The sequence below is a fragment of the Oryzias melastigma genome, linkage group LG4 (genome assembly GCF_002922805.2).
Source record: "Oryzias melastigma strain HK-1 linkage group LG4, ASM292280v2, whole genome shotgun sequence".
Lineage (NCBI taxonomy): Eukaryota > Metazoa > Chordata > Actinopteri > Beloniformes > Adrianichthyidae > Oryzias > Oryzias melastigma.
The window spans coordinates 6,650,635-6,667,837 of NC_050515.1; the positions used below are offsets into that span (position 1 = coordinate 6,650,635).

The 17,203-nt window shown below is 37.9% G+C and overlaps 1 protein-coding gene across 1 annotated transcript in view; it reads left to right on the forward strand.

Moving 5' to 3' along the window:
• The window catches only part of qsox1 (quiescin Q6 sulfhydryl oxidase 1), a 40,493-nt gene extending 24,207 nt beyond the window's left edge, over positions 1 to 16,286 (forward strand). Inside the window, exons 10-13 of the mRNA XM_024278925.2 lie at positions 5,049 to 5,187; positions 6,084 to 6,260; positions 15,102 to 15,263; positions 15,426 to 16,286. Coding sequence (XP_024134693.1) covers positions 5,049 to 5,187; positions 6,084 to 6,260; positions 15,102 to 15,263; positions 15,426 to 16,168 — 1,221 coding nt within the window. The 3' untranslated portion in view covers positions 16,169 to 16,286. The remainder of the gene's footprint in view (positions 1 to 5,048; positions 5,188 to 6,083; positions 6,261 to 15,101; positions 15,264 to 15,425) is intronic.
• The last annotated feature ends 917 nt before the right edge of the window (positions 16,287 to 17,203 follow it).

The following is a 17,203-nucleotide window of genomic DNA, read 5'->3' on the forward strand; positions in this document are numbered from 1 at the left end:
ATCCCTGGTAATGCTATATATCTAGTTTTCATTTAGTTTAGAGCTAATGATGGTTAAGATGTGTGCTTTACAACCAGTTTGCCCATTACCCGATTTGTTGACTAATCTGAAAAAATAATCGGTGATTAGTCGACTATCAAAATAATAGTTTGTAGCAGCCCTACTTTTATTTATGTTGCATTTAACGCAACTCATCAATCATGACTTTTTAAAAATCATCACCCGTCCACACACAATTGTTTTATAGATGCTCAGGTAAGGCTGGGCGATATGGCAAAAATATAAAATCACGATTTTTAAATTTTATTTCACGATTTCGATTTTATTACGATTTTTTAAAAATAAATTCAAATTGACAAAAATTTAATTTTAATGATTTAGCGACGGTAAGATTTAGGCTATTACAGTAGCTAGCTAAAGCTATGCAAAGAGCTAGCAAAACAACGCAACACCGTGCATCTTGACCGAACATTTTACGTGTTTCCAACATGAATTACCATCCGTTTTTGTGCAGGTTGAACGTAAATACGTGCAATTAACATCCCCTGTGTTTAAAAACACGAAACATTAATAAAAACATACATCAAAGAACCAAACTAGCATGTCGCTCATGAGTTGCTAGCACCCACTTTAGCCTAAACTTTAGCACACAGTTCAAAGTTCTCAGCCTGATTTCTCTCTATTAAAATGCGATTCCTGTCCTGTGATGATTCCTCTCCATCGGATTATTTTGTTGTCAAGGTTTTTGAAGTCGATTGCAAGACACTGCATCTCCTTTTGTTACTTTTTCGAACCTCCGTCATTCATTACTCGAGAAGACTCGATCCATATTGACGGCGCACGTGACTCTGTCATGCCGTATGTCACGTGACTTCCAAACAAGAAAAACACACCGGGGGGGAAGCAGCAGCAGCTCGGATTTAAAGTCACAGCAGTCAACAAGCTTTTGCCTTCTCGCTCTAGCAGCTTTTCGTAGAAGATCGTGATAAAACGATCTCTCAAAAATGACAGATCGTCAGCTAATTGACTCAAAAACAACAAATCCTAACAAATTTGGAATAATCTGATTAAATTTATTTCCCCAACTGGCCTAGAATGTATTTGATAATAACAGTAGCCTCATTTTCTTTTAACTTAGTTGAGAATAAAACAAAAATGGCAACTCTGAACCCCCCTGCATTTGTATATAGTTATAATGTACAATGATTTATTCTGTGTTTATTAACTGTATGAAAACATCTTGATACATGTAGAAGTATGTTTAGGTGTAGGTTTGTGTATATATATCTATGGATATGTATGCTTTTCTAGTTTTTGTTTTTTTTTTTACTGCAAGACTTCCTCATGTATTTTGGACTGAATTTAAACAAATATTGATTGATTTCTGCACATGTTGATTATCACTGTAAACAGGGGTGGATTCAGCAGTTTGGGGGCCCCAGGCAAAAATGTGCAACAGTTGTACTCACCTTTTAAAAAAAAAAAAAAAAATCTTTATCCAACGTCAAATAACTTCTTCATTGTTCCACTAGTAGACAGATTCAATGTCCTATGTTTTCATCAAAAGGAAAATCTATTCTCTAAGTGAACGTGAAAGAGAAAAAAAGTTACTTTAAATAATTTTTTCTGCTTTGATGCTCAACTTTCTATATTTTTATAGACTTGATTCCCCACTTTAACAGTGTATTGTTTGTTTGCAGTATTTTCCAGGTCGCTCTGTGGTCATGAACCTGTTAAAGTCGGTCAACTCCTGGCTTCAGAATACGACTGCAGATCAAATTTCCTATGAGGCGTTTAGGGAAATGCTGGACAACAAAGCTCAGGTAAGAAAAGATACTGAATGTGGACAGTAGCTGTGTGATTGCTTAGTAAGCATTCACACTGTAGTGATTCTCCTGCTTCTTTGCGTACGTTTGCGCCACATAAAAACTCAATTACACTTTCATCAATTTCAGCAATCTTGGTATCAAAACATTCAGCTCGTTCAGGACATTTCTGCTTGTATTTTTGGTATCTATAAACATTTTTTTTTTAATATTGAGCAAAATATGCCCCATAGGAAATGAATTAGAGTCTTCAGATTTCAAAATTTTAAGTAGTTTAGCAACAAACCTTTAAACATATTCATGTGCTATGTTTTCATCTTTTATATTAATTAAAAAAAAATGAGTTTAGCTAGTATTTAAGCCACGTGCTAACGTTTTTGGCTAATTTGGCATCTACTAGGGTTTTTTGGAATAATTTGGAGTATAGCTCATATTTAAGAAACACACTAAATATTTTTTTGCAAAATTGGCATGTATTAGAGATTTTTAAGCAAATTTATTACAAATTTTTCAGAAATTTTGTTCAACTTCCGAACTATTTCATAGTTCTTCGAATGACTTTCATTTTTTTAACAAATTTAAGATTTTGCAAATAGCTTTTACATTTTCAACAAATCCATTCAGCAAGTAAATTGAGTCACCATTTTCAGAAAATAGCTTCAGCATCTTCAGTGACTACTTTCATCATTCACATTTGCATCATTGCATTAATGCAACTTTTCTAGTTCTGTTTGTGTTGCCCTCTATGAAACACAAAAGATGCAGATAACATACAGATAATGGCAAAATTGAACAGAGGATGCACACAATCTTCTAATCCAACCATCAGTTGGTCAAAAAGTATCATAAATTGTGATTTTTAAGCTTTCATAAAGTTTCTTAAGAAGAAAGCATTCCTCTTGGTGTCAGCACGTTCATCGATGTTGTCTTTGGAAGGAAGCCTGCATGCCTCCAGTGTGCAGCCTCCTCACAAATTGAAAGAGTCACTTACTTACATCATTAGCTTTTACCAGACAAATCAATGGATCAATGAATCAATGGGAAGGTATGAATGAACTCCCGCCTCAGTTGGAATCGACTCCGCACACACACGAGTAGACACACACCAAATCTTTACTATTGACAAGTGAGTAACCCTGTCAGTCACTCTGGAGCCGTTCAGCCGCGGAAACGACTTTATGTCAGAGAAAATATGTTGTTGGATTCAACGGGGCCTCGCGGTTAGAAATCTGGATGGCTTCTGTTCATTAGTGCAGGGCTGAGCCATTAACCTGAAATTGACTTCCTATTGATCAGGAAACCTACGTGGAGCAGCTTTCATTAGGTGGAACGGGTCAGGTGATGCTGGAGGAGGCGCTCTCTTTTGAGTCGTGGTAAACCTCATGGCGTTGTAGGTTGTTCAAAGTAGGACACAACCGTAATCCGTTTGATGTAACTTCTCTGGTTGTGTCCAAATTCCTTCGATACTTAGTGCACTATAAAGATATATGCCATTTTTTGGGTGTCTAAATCTATAATTCTAAAATCCAGGGCTTTAGAATTTCCCAGAAGTCTCTGGAAAGAAACAGTGTGCATTGTTAGAGGGTTTTAAAAAAATGAATATTTTTAACTGTTTAACTGGGTTTTGGAGTTTTTAATTGACTGTTTAGTCAGTAAAAGTCTGGAACCATCAATTATCAACTTTGAGTGTTAACCCCGGTGTCCCACAAGGCTGTGTACTGGGTTTTGCCAACAAAAATAGAGTTCTGTTAGCGACCCAAATGAGAAAGATCCTTGGCGACAATAACTTAATTTAACAGTACACACAGACTGAACAAACGCACAAGAGACAAAAACATCAACAATGAACTGTATCCACACACAACAATAACACATTAACACTACCATGCAAACTTCCTGAACATTATTTGCTTAATTTTAAATTCTCAATCTAATATGTTTAGTAAAACACAGAGGGCCCAGTACACAACCTTGTGGGATGCCAGGATTAATGCTCAAAGTTGATAATTCCAGAGTTTTACTAACTAAATACAGTCAGTTAAAAACTCCAAAACCCAGTAACACAGTTTGAAATGTTTATTTTTTAACCATTTAACACATGTGACACCGCTCTTCTCCTTTAAAATCTGCTGGAATTGCGTTGATTGTGTTATTGGTTGATAAGTTACGGTATGTTCAAGATTTTGTGTTTAAGCGTCACCGGTGTGATGCCTCAGGTGTTAATGGGTTAAAAAATAAACATTTTAAACTGTGTAACTGGGTTTTGGAGTTTTTAACTGACTGTGTTTAGTCAGTAAAACTCTGGAACCATCAATTATCACCTTTGAGTATTAATCCTGGTGTCCCACAAGGTTGTATACTGGGCCCACTGTGTTTTACCAAACAGATGCTAAAAAGCGGACGCTTGTTTGCGACCCAAATGAGAGAGATGCTTGGTGAGAGTAACTAAATTTAACAGCACGCACATGGACTGAAAACACACACATAAGAGTCAAAAATATCAACAATGGACTGTATCCACACACAACAATAACACGTTAACACTACGATGCAAACTTCCTCCACTTATCTGCTTAATTTTAAATAGTCAATATAATGTGCTTGGTAAAACACAGTAGTCCAAGTACACAACCTTGTGGGACGCCAGGGTTAATGCTCATAGTTTTACTGACACATGCCAAAAATGGAGGTCTGTTATTGACCCAAATGAGAAAGATGCTTGGTGACAATAACTAAATTTAATAGCACACACTTAAACTAAACACGCACATACATGAGACAAAAACATCAACAATGAACTGCATCTCCACACAAACACACAACACATAAATACTACCATCCAAACTTCCTGCACTTTATCTCTTTAATTTTAAATTGTCAATCTAATGTGTTTGGTAAAACACAGTGGGCCCAGTACACAATCTTGTGGGATGCCAGGATTAATGCTCAAAGTTGATAAATGATGGTTCCAGAGTTTTACTGACTAAACACAGTCAGTTAAAAACTCCAAAATCCAGTTACACAGTTTAAGATGTTCATTTTTTAACCCTTTAACACTTGAGGTGCTGCTTTTCTCCTTCAGAATCTACTGGAATTATCGTGTTAACAATTAAAAAAAATACAGTAAATCACAGAACATAAACACTGGAGCTCTAGTGCTAAAGGGTTCATCTGTTTTTTGTTTATTTTTGTTGCTTCTTGTGTCTCCTTTGTGTATCTCAGGTTCCAAACACAGCCCTGCCTGAAGGAGAGAGGTGGGTGGGCTGTCAGGGTTCACAGCCCCACTTCCGACGTTACCCGTGCGGGGTGTGGACGCTCTTCCACGTTCTCACCGTCCAGGCCAATAGCAGAGGAAGTTCAAGTAAGACCAACCACTTATGGCAGCTGATGGTCACATTTGAGGACTTTGCAGATATTTTCTGTCCCGACGCAAACAGGAAATTCCTCACAGTTTTGTTTTTCTCCCTTGCAGCTGAAATTGAGACTAATTGGGACTGTGTGAAAAAGGATTATGCTAGATTAGTGGAATGCCAGTGGTTAATAAAACCGGCAGATGACCAGAGGCTCCGCTCCTAGCAGGACCGTTAATCTCCTCCCTAAACACACTCACACACACACTCATAGGTACACACAGAGGTTAATCCCAAGGTTTACGGACCATCATGTGACCTGCAGATGGACTGGCCAAAAGGGGGTGTCCATCTGGCCCCCCACAGACCACTGGCTTAATGGCTGCGTATGCACACTTAATGCACGGTATTGACTGTTAGATAAAACTGAAGTATGTGTACTTTATTGAAAGTGTGAATTGTAACCGGCTGTGGCTCATTGTTGTTTTCATCAACACACACACACTCATGCGCCAGCGCACACACATGGCCTTCCAGCTGCTGTACAGTTCATCCACAGGACCTGCTAAGCTGAGAACAAAAGCAAACAGCTAAAGGAATATGTCTGCGGACTGTTGATGTCCTGAGACAACAGCCTGGACACCGTTCACACAGAGCGTTTAATCTCCAGATTGGGTTATCCCAGTCCCATTCTCGTAGATTATTTACCTCAATATGGGGTTAACCTAGCTCCCCGTGGATGTCCATAATCATGGGAAGGCAGGAGCTGCTTTTTATGCAATAAAATCCTCCTTTAGTATAAAATGTTATCTGAATTGAGCTAAAAGATGTCACAAAGAACAGAAAAGTGCTAAATCAAAATGAAAAAAAATCTTAATTTAATGGTTCTCGTGATTCCACCTCTCAGATCCTCAGGAAGTCCTGCGTGCGATGAGGAACTACGTGAAGAACTTCTTTGGCTGCAGAGCGTGTGCCGAACACTTTGAGACCATGGCGAGGGAGAACCTGGGGGCAGTGGACTCGCTGCCATTAGCGATGCTGTGGCTATGGTCCGCACACAACCGGGTTAACAGCAGAATCGCAGGTATGAGCGCCGCCGGTCGCCGTTTCATTTGATGGGATTGGAGCACAACTTTGGGCATCGAATTGACTTGAGCTTTCATCCTGAATTTCTTAAGACTTTAATTAAATCATACAACTTTGTACATTTTGATCACTTTGGTTTTATTATTCACTGATGTTCTTTGAGGTTTTATGTTTGTTGCAAAAATGTTCATATTTAGGAGTGTTTCTACAGAACACTTGACAATGAAACCAATTAAAATGATTTGTTTTGCAGCTTGAAATCACTAAAATAATAATTTAAAGACCCACTCCAATTAAAATAAAATAAAAAAAAAACAATGTTTTTGTAGCTTTTGATAGAGGACATATACAAGGAAAATAAAGATTAAAACTGCATTTCTTATTTCTTTATTTAAACCGTAGTTGTATTTTTGTTGTACCGGTAATGTTAGGTTAGGGTTGTGAAGGGCTTTAAGCTAGTGGAAGAGAGTGTAAGCAAGGGAATGATGGGAAATCAGGGTTAAAATTAAATAAAATATAGGTAAAATAAAGATTAAAATTGCATTTCTGAGCATATCTTTATTTAAATCACAGTGAATCAGGAGCAAACGGTAAATTGCAGTTTGAAAAAACTTGTAGTTGTGACCTACAAATTACAATCATCGGGCTACAATCTTTTTTTGTCCGATCCAAGTGGATGTATCAAAATAAATCTCTTTGTATTCGCATTTTTTAGCTAATTTAGCATTTAGCTATTATTTTAGCAGGCTTCTGGCTTTAGCGTTTTCAGCAATCAGCTTCAGCATTTTTTGCTAGCTATCAGTTTCAGCATTTATCAGCTATCAGCACTAGCATCTTCAGCAGCCACATTCAGCTTACAGCATTCACACTAGCATTATCGCAGGTATTACTATATAAAAGATAATTTTATAATTAAAAGACAACTGTGAACACTTTTACAAAAGATGATTGGAGTGGGACTTTAAATGAATAAAATTAGTTCTTGTTTTAAGTTCTAGTCATGACTTTTACAAACTTTAACACAAATAGCTTTTAAACTAATCTAATTTATAGATATATAAACTTGGTAACCATAAGAAGTCTGAATTTTTTTTACAAGCCAAACAGCAGAAAATGAATGTGTGATGAAGGGAGACTTCTGACCTTTCCACTTTTCCATCACTCCTTTCCACTCCTCTGTCCATCCATCCACACCAATTGGATCAGAAGTATTACCTCCGTCCGTTTGTGGGGTTCGCTTTAGCTTCTTCTCATGGTCACTTAGTAGTAATGCGACTAGCAGAGGGTGAGGGGAAGAGGGATGGATCCTCAGATCAGACACCAGCTGTCACCCCGTCTTAGCCCTCCAAGTATCATCTGCCTGAGCCACCCATTTTCTCCCGACTCCCTTCTGCCATCTTTCATCCTTCTTACACCCTTCCTTTGATGCTCTCCCACTCCCCACCTGACTCCTGCTGCTGTCTGAAAAGTCACTGCTTGGTCATTTATCTGTTGACACCTGTTTTCTTTAAAGTCCGGTCATCTTTTGATAAACTATTTTATTTATGATAACGGCGTTTTTAGCCAAACTTTTTAAAAACAAGTATCGTTTTCTTAACAAGAAATTGGCCTCAGAATTGGAGTCTTTTGTCCTAATTTCCCATCATCAGTTTGTTTGTACTCTCTCCTGCTAGCTTACAGCCTCTCACAACTCCAACCTAACATTACCGATGCAACAAAATGGCAAAAAATATCAGAGCTATCTAGCCGATGAAAACAAAGAGGTTCATGGATCTATTCGTCTGCAAGTGAATGCATCGGAATGGAGCAGAGCAGGGAGCTTGTGGGACTTTCTGCGAGAAAAATATAATTGTTTGTTACACCTGTTTTACAACGATATGAATAAAGGAAAACTCAGAAATGCAATTTTGAAATTTAAATATGTCCTCCATCATGAGAAAACATGTACTACTACATATTAAAAATTAATTTTAATTGGAGAGTGTGTTTGATTATAATCAGCCGTTTTTTTTGTGATCTTTTCTTAAACAGTAGCATAAGAAATTTGCCTCAGAGTTGGGGTCTGTTTCCTTCTTTTCCCCATCATCCCTTTTTTTTACACCGTCTCCCGCTAGCTTATAGCTCATCACAACCCCAACCAAATATTACCGGTGCAACAAAAATGGCAACAAATATCGGAGCTATCCAGCCGTACAGTTTGAAAGCTGGATATCAGCTCAGACGAGGAAAACAAAGACGTTCATGGATCTATTCGTCTGCAAGAGGATGCATCGGAATGGAGCGTATTTTCTACAACACAAATATGACTTTTTTTACAATTTTGTTTTATTTATGACAATTTGAATAAAAAAAAATACACAGAAATGCAATTTTAAATATGTCCCCCATCATGAGAAAAATATACCATAACATATTAAAAACACTATTTTAATTGGAGTGGATGTTTAAATCAAAAATAAAAAGCTTCCAGTTTCATTTCTGCTTCTACAAAGTTTCTGTTTGTCAAGTTGTGTTGCCAAACAGCTCTCCACCCTTGTTAGCATTCATGTGATTTTATTAGGCACAGTGCTGTCATTAACAGCCTACTTTGTTAAATTGGTATCTTTTGTTTGTGTTTTTTGTCGACCGCCCCCTTTCCAATCTCATGGACAGCTTGTGTCCTGAACAGCAGGGGCCAGAGGGACGTCCATGCCTGCGTGTGTGTCTGCTCCTTAGACACTAAAACATCATCCAACACCTCCCCCCCACACCCCCTTTATCCATCCGTCTTCCCTCTCTTTGCTCTCCGCATCCCCGGGGACTCATAGCCGCCGCCTGACAAGTAATAGTGCTGCATCCTCACAGGGCCGCTCCCCCAGGAGCCAGCACACTTTGCCAACACACACACACAATTCCCAAGGTATTGTGTGACAGCAGGTGGCAAACACCCTGACACAAGCCACACACATCCTCCCCCTCGGCTTTTCTATGGGTCAAGTTGTGACGCACGTCACGGTGGGGCGAGTCGGAGGGTTTGGCTGCGTTTGTGGCAGTGAGGCGTCCTCCCTGAGGACCGCACGCTCCATCCACTCAACCCCTCCTCTCGGCCAGAAGTGGAGCTCTTTAGCGGGCCGCCCCGCCCCTCCTTTGAGAGGAAGCCATGCATGAAAGAGCAGCTATTTGTAAAGCAGTCAGACAATTAATTTAGCTGGCAACAAAGAGGCCCCAGGGCCCTCGGCCTCTGCGCGCCGGCTGAATTAAGACTTGTGGCAGCTCAGTCCTGTTGCTGCTTGTCAACAGCTGAGTCACATTTCTGCAGACTGAGAGGCCGTGCTGCAGCATTTCTTCATTCCACAGAGAATGTACGAGTGTGGGATTCATTTATTTACACAAATGTAAGAGTAAAACTGTCATTTTGATTGTGTTTAGATAGATTCTTTACGGGATCTGATAAAATCCTTTCAGTATTTAGGGTAGATAATTCGGCTTTAAGACCCACTACTATAAAAATTGTGTTTTTGGAGTTTTTATCCAATGATAGAGGACAAATATATATTTTAAAAATAAACTCAAAAGTCGTATTTCTGAGTAATTCTTTAATCAAATTGTTCTGGATCAGGAGCATAAAAAGATGCATTTTGAAAAAGATCATATGTGTGACCGAAAATATGCTGCTCCCTTCTCTGTTCCATTCTGATTAGGGCTTTGTTGGCAGGAGTCTGGCAATATAGTGCGAATCATGATACACATGTCACTAGGGCTGTGGATCATTGCTTAGGTGGCGATCTGATTCGATTCATGAATCGAACCACGATTCTTACTTTTTATTGCTATGTGTATGTCTAATTATTGGCATTTATACCTTTTTTTAGAACAGGAGATCAGAATGAACAGAATTGATTAAAAAAAAAAAACACAAAGATTCCGATAGAAAAAAAAATTGTTTGTCATTTTAAACTTTTTTGTTAACCTTCTGGTTCAACAGTAACATAAACAACATTAAAAGGATAAAAATCACTGCTTTTTTGGATCATTTAACAGCAAAACCTGAAAATGTTCTCCACAGTTTTCTATCCTCAAAGTTCTTCAACATTCGTTCTAAGCATTACATGTTGATGTATGAAAAGTTCTTTTTTTTTTTTCGAAGCAGAATCAGCTGATTCAAGTTGATTACATCACACTTGCCCACAGAGCGGCCGCGCATTCGCCCGCTCTCAGCACAAATGACTGTTCAAGCTTGCATTGAAAAAAGACAGAGGGCTAAAGAGAGTTAATAAAAAAGAGCACGCTCTCGGGAAGAAGTCAGACGGGAAACAGTCGTGAAGCTGTGTCGTCACCATGACTGTTGTCAGTAGATTGGTCAAACTTGCAACACGCACGCACAGGCGCGTACACACTCACAGCGAGCCTGCATGGAAAAATGTCATCAGCTCTGCATTTCTAAATTTAAGCACAAACCATTTTTTTTTTAATTTTATGAATCGATGAACCTGTTAACGAGTTTCAATCGTTTTTTTACTGATTCATGAAGTATCGTTACATCCTTACATATCACGATAAGATACATTTCACAATATATCTCAGGACTGCACCAGAGACAGTATTTCATTTTGAAAAAATAAACATCTAAATATTAATACACCTTTCACATGAATAAAATGGTAGAATACATTTTATTTCAGAACAACTCTATGTCATGAAGCTGCTTTTACCCAAGCAGATTATCTCTTTTCTCTGGGTGAATTAAGGACATTTTATCAACACGTTCCAAAGTAAGACACTGAACTACATGTTTGCTTATGAATAATTAAATACTGTCTTGGGAACATTTTAAATTGACACATCTCCAAATTAAATATCACGATATTTCACTGATTTAATTTTTTTTCCACACCCCTAATTCTGAATCATCTACTTGTAGATGACTTGATCCATATCTGTCTACGACAGGGGTCTGCCACCTGTGGCTCCAGATCCATATGTGGCTCTTTTATCTCTCCATGGTGGCTCCTTGGACAAACATAAAATAAGTCATGGAGACTGCTGACCGTCGGAGTCAGCAACTCCCTGTTAATGGCTGTCTAACCAAAACTACCTAAAGAAAAGAAATAAACAAAGTCTGCAAACTAAGACTACCAAGGTCCAACCCCAAACTAAAATAACAAAACCCAGCAGTGCAAGACTGTTGAGGACAAAGAGGGGAAACAAGAACAATTAAAGTTATTTGAGCTTTTGTCACATGCAAAAAAAAAAAAAACATTTTGAGAGATGCTAGGTCCTTTGTATATTTTTGCTTTTATTCATACAAAAATAGACATAATTCATATTTATTATTAAAAAAAGAAGGTCATGAATGCAAATGCAAATGTCCTAAATGCTAAAATAAGACTAAGCAGGCTCTTTCTAGGTTTTGATCAGTAGAAAACAATCCAAAATGGCTCTTTTACTGATAAAGTTTTCATCATCAGAACGGACATCTAGGTCACCACTGTTCATTAGAACTAATGAATGACTGTTGCTCTATGGAAACTGTCCTAGAAAATGACAGTTTTTAAGATTTTGTCTAAAAACTGAATAAATATAATTAAAAGAGGACCGGAACGCTTTGAAAATAAATCAATGACCAAAATTAGGTTTGGGAATGTCAGCCCAGTCTTCTGAGCAACTTCCTCTCTGTCCCCAAACACACATGTTGAGCCGCTCAGACGTCCTCCTTCGTAAACAAAAACGCAGCACATAATCCCATCATGTTGTCGTCCCACTGACCCAAAACACTTTTACCTTCAAACCTACCACTTATCCTTGAGCCTCACATACTCAGGCATGACAACTTTTATTCATTAATTATCATTTTTTTCATGTCAGAGTCATTAAAATAAAAATCTATACAATTAAAAGTAGATTTTTTGTGTCAGGTTTTGTTTTTTATGCTTTTAGCTGCACTTCATTTTCAATAATTGACCCTCATTTTAATCCCAAAGAAGCTACTTTGGCGATAAACATGTATGAAAATGTTTTCCCAGCACTGATCGACAGGCCTCTGTGGATATCTGAGAAAGACTGCTATGGCTAAAGTCACCCTGGCCCCCCCACACTGCTTATTAGAATAAGGGAGGAGATGCTAAGCATATGGATTATGTGCGTGCACGCTCTCACACGTGCACACGCGGCCAGCTCGCAGTAAAATTGATGTGCCTTTTATGTAAAGTACATCATGCAGAGTACATAGACACATGCATATGAGCGAGATTAATCTTGAACGGTGGAGCGTAGAGGAGGGAGTGCAGGTTAAATTGGCAGAGTGGTAAAGTGACAGACCGGCTGTTGCTCTTTTTTTTTTGTTTTTCACACGCATTCAATAGTGACAACAAGCAATTTATTAGCGGACGCTGTCGTGTTTGCGTGTCCTTGTGGACATTTGTGAAGCATTCTCATCTAAACTTGTGTCTAAATTCCCGTTTGTGACGAGAGATAAAAGCGGCACAGACGAAAACATCAAAGGAGAAAGTTTTTCATCTATTAAAAGCTCCTCCCCTCCTGGTGCGGTTTCGCTCGTCTTTAATTTGGAAATTGGAGTTTGCTTTCAGAGGGGTGTGAAGTGACAGCAGGTCTGCTGCATCAAAACGTGGACGGCGTGCGCACGTTTGAGTGGAGAAGCTGTCCATCTATTATCTGGTCGGCCCCTCCCAGTGGAGATCCCATTGATCATTGTTAGATCCTGTCAAAGGAACAAACACGCACACAACATACCAATCTATAGATTACACGTGTATGCAGATGATTTACATACACACACTCTGCTGCATACACATATGCATATAGGCTGTTGGTTTTTACGAGCACTGTGACAAGATCAGATGGGTTCAGCAGAGATTGCATGCAGCCCTTAAAGCTCCGCCACCCATTCTCAACAGCAGGATGACAATGGACTGACTGGAAACATCATCCATGTTGATGTTTACATCATCTGCTCGGGGTATAAATTATGAATACGTTTGTGCAGCATTTCTGTGTTTGAAAATGCAAACATTTGTATTTTTTTAGGAAAGATACTTTTGCTTAGATTTGGATTCAAATGTAATTTTTATTAGAAGCCACAACTATGTAAGAAAACAAAATTATGTGTAAAAAAAAAAAAAAAGCTAATATGTAGTGTTTAAATCCTAAAAAAACTCATGTATGCTGTTTTTGCTCCAGAAATCAAGAGCTAGATTAGAAAAATATACAAGAAAAATAAATAAATAAATGTGGTAAATATTAGTTAAGAGGATTGCAGCCTGAAGAAGCAACTAAAGATCTTATTACACATACCAGTAGTTCAAATGATAAATAAAGTTTGTCTATTATTATCTTTTAAGATATTTAATTTATAGTTTTATATGTCTTAATTCCTCAGAGAATGAATGCATTTTGGCCCTCACCAGTATAAAACAGAGCATTCTTAAATATCAGTCTCCTGTCTGGAGGTTCTGGTATCGACGTATTTTAAGACCTTCAGATTTTATTTAAAGTTTGTAATATGTGGATTTTTATGTCTGTTATCTTTGCATTCTTATTTGTATGCTTATTTTATCTTTCATGTATAGATTTGCGTTTGTTTTTATAGTGTTGCTATTTGGACCTTGATTCCCTAATAAATTATTCTGTTCCGTTCTGTTTTTGCTTTGTTTTGTTTATTTTTTTATTTAGTTTTTATTTCTTTTATTATATTTTATTTTATTCCAGTTTATCTTGTTTTGTTTATTTTTTTTAATTTAATTTTATCATTTATTTTTACTTTTTTTTATTTCATTCTGTTTACTTTATTTCTAAACCCGTTATGTTTTTTTATTTTTTATGTAATTTTTATTTTATTTTATTATATTTGATTTGATTTTAGTTTGTCTTGTTTTTTTATTATTTTATCTTATCATTTTTTTTTTTTACTTTATTTTAGTCCATTCTGTTTTGTTTTGTTATTGTGTAATGTAAAGTCTTATGGTAGTATTGTGTGCATTCATGTGTTTAACAGGAATGTTATTAATTGACAAAATGGATCAGAGGATCTCGCTTACGACGGCATAAATGTGTCTTTGAGATTCAAAAGGAAGTTCAGTACTTGTGTCCAACAGCAAAAATCTGTCAAAAGCTCTTCAGAGCAGAAATGATGAGAGGGTTTAAACACACAACAGAAGAGGAAACTTTTGGCACAAGTTTCTACTTGTGTGGAATCATAACAGCTAGTTTTTTTTTAGCAGTTTTACCAGCTAACAGCAGCAAGAACTGTCTCTGAACGACCTTTGATGTTTATGCGTTTTTCCTTTTACATAATTTTTCTTTTGGTTCATTTTTTTCCTTTACTGACATGTTCTAGACTCCGATTGTTACTGGAACACTGAAAGAATTTCTATTTTACAGCTACAACCTAAAAGTTTTAAAACACGAAAATTTTGGATCAAAATCTGCAGATTACAGTGGATAAATTCCATAGTTTTCCTAAAATTTTTGCTGTTACTTTTGGGGGTTTTTTCAACAAACAAAATCTTTTCATAAAAAATAGAGTATATAGTTTGAGAATAAAGATTGAAAAATTTACTTTGAAAGAATTTGAACTGGAAGATTAAGATAATTGCAAAATTAAAATGTTACTAATCAAATGGTGGTTCTTTTTATTTTATACCCATTAGTTTAGGTAAATCTAGGAGCACAGATGATTGGAATCTAAGACGTAACAATTTTTTTCCTTTCTGGTGGGGGCTCGTCCAGGATTATTCCCATTTGGTCAGCAGTCTCCCTGACTTATTTTATGTTTGAACCCCACCAATTATTTCATTTTTCTGACCTCTTATGCGTTTAATTGTGTTTTTTTTGGTGTTTTAAGGTGCATTGAGTGAAGACCCCCACTTCCCAAAGATCCAGTGGCCCCCCCCAGAGATGTGCCACTCCTGTCATAGTGCGTCTTCAGACGGGGAGCACAGTTGGAAAACCTACCGGGTGGTGTCCTTCCTCTCCTCGTACTTCTCTTCTAGCCGCATCCTCAATGGTATCGCTTTAATATTTCCGTTTTGTCTGAGTTTCTTACTGAAGAAAGTGAGCCGCTTTTCTCCTTTAAAATCTGCTGGAATTATTGTGTTAACCGTTAAAAAGTTAACACTGGAGCTCCAATGTTAAAGGGTTAAGATCTTTTTTTTTTTTTTTTTGTCAGACTATCTGGAGGATGAAAGTCAAATTCTGGAGAAGCAGAAACAAAAGCACAATCAACAGCTCAAGTTAGTGTCTCAAACACACGTTCAGAGGAAAGCCAGGGAGGCCTCAAACTCCGTAACGCTTCCTCCATCATCATCACCACCGTCCCCTCTGGAAGAGGACGAGGAAGGACCGGATGACGGAGTGGCGTATGAAGAAGAGGAGGCCGGAGAAGAAGCCGAAGCCGTGAAGGAGATGGAACGAGGGGACGACCGTCAGCAGAAACACAAGAAGCCAAGCTTCGTGGGGATGAGGATGCGAGCGCCGCAGGAGGACATCGTGGATCTGGACTCGTTTGTAAACAAACACTTCGGGGCGAAGGTGCTCCAGTTCGGCTCCTCCAGCCTGGTGAAGCAGCGCACCCTGCAGAGGAAGGTGGAGCAGGAGCCCAGGCCCGTGTTCGGGCTCAGCTTGGAGCTGGATGCTGGGGTCGGAATGGTGGGCCTGCAGCCCATCGACGAAGGCTTCGGGAGCCGAACGAAGCGGCTCCGGAAACGAGAACTGGCAGCCCAGTATTTTGAGGAAGGGGCGGAGCCGGGCCACCGGGGCCGTTGGATATCTGTGCTGAGTATCGGGTTCTCAAAGCTGGACATCAGCCTGTGTGTGGTTCTGTATTTCCTCTCCACCGCCTGTCTTCTGGGCATGTATCTTTTCTTCAGAAACCGCCTCAAGCGACGGCGGATTAAACTCGCTTTGCCCTAAACATCCATGTTCAGATGAGCACATATGTATGGAGAGAAAATAGACTCACTCTGATTTGTGCGTCCGTAATTCTTGATTTGTAACTCATATAATACATTTTATGCCTAAGTAAAAAAAATTGCAAAATTCAAAAAAATACAATTTACACATGCACAAATTAAAACTAGAAAAGTTGCATTAAATGCGATAATGCCAGTGTGAATGCTTTTTGTTGAAAGTAGTCGCTAAAGATGCTAAAGGATATGTTTAAAATGCAAAAGCTAAATGCAAAATGTTAAATTTGCTAAAAAAAAATGTAATTTCATTAAAGAACTATGAAAGAGCGCTGAAGTTGACCAAAACTTCTAGAAATTATGCAGTAAAATTTCTGAAAAACCCCCAATACATGCCAATTTTGAAAAAAAATATTTAGCATGTTGCTTAAATATAAGCTAAACTCCAAATTGGCCCCCAAAAAACTAAGTAGATGCAAAATTAGGCAAAAAAAAAGCTAGCTTGTTGCTTAAGAACTAGCTAAACTCCAAAAAAGCCTAAGATTTCTTAGTAAACTGAATGAGTCAAAAACGTTACCATGTTGCTAAAGTAGAAGCTAAACTCTAAATTAGCCTAAAAAACCTCAGTAGATAACAAATTAGCCCAAGACGTTACCATGTAGAAAGTGGGAAAACATTTAAACGCATCACTTACGGACCAATCTGTGAGACGTGAAAAGAGTCTCACCACAGATTCATGCATAAATGTGGTTTTGTGTTTGCCCAACAAGTGTGTAATTTTTAAAGACTTGCGTGTGTAATTAGTTTCAAGCTGTTGTAATTTTATTTTGTGCATGTGTAAATTGTATTTTTTTGAATTTCATAATTTTTGTACTTATGTACAAAATGTCTTATGAGTTACAAATCAAGAATTGAGTACACACAAATTCAAAGTTACACACAAATCAAAAACTATACACTTATAAATCAGGGAGATACTTATTTCTCTCCATACATTTGAATGCTTGTATCTGGAATAACTGTAAAATGTTTAAGGGCCAGA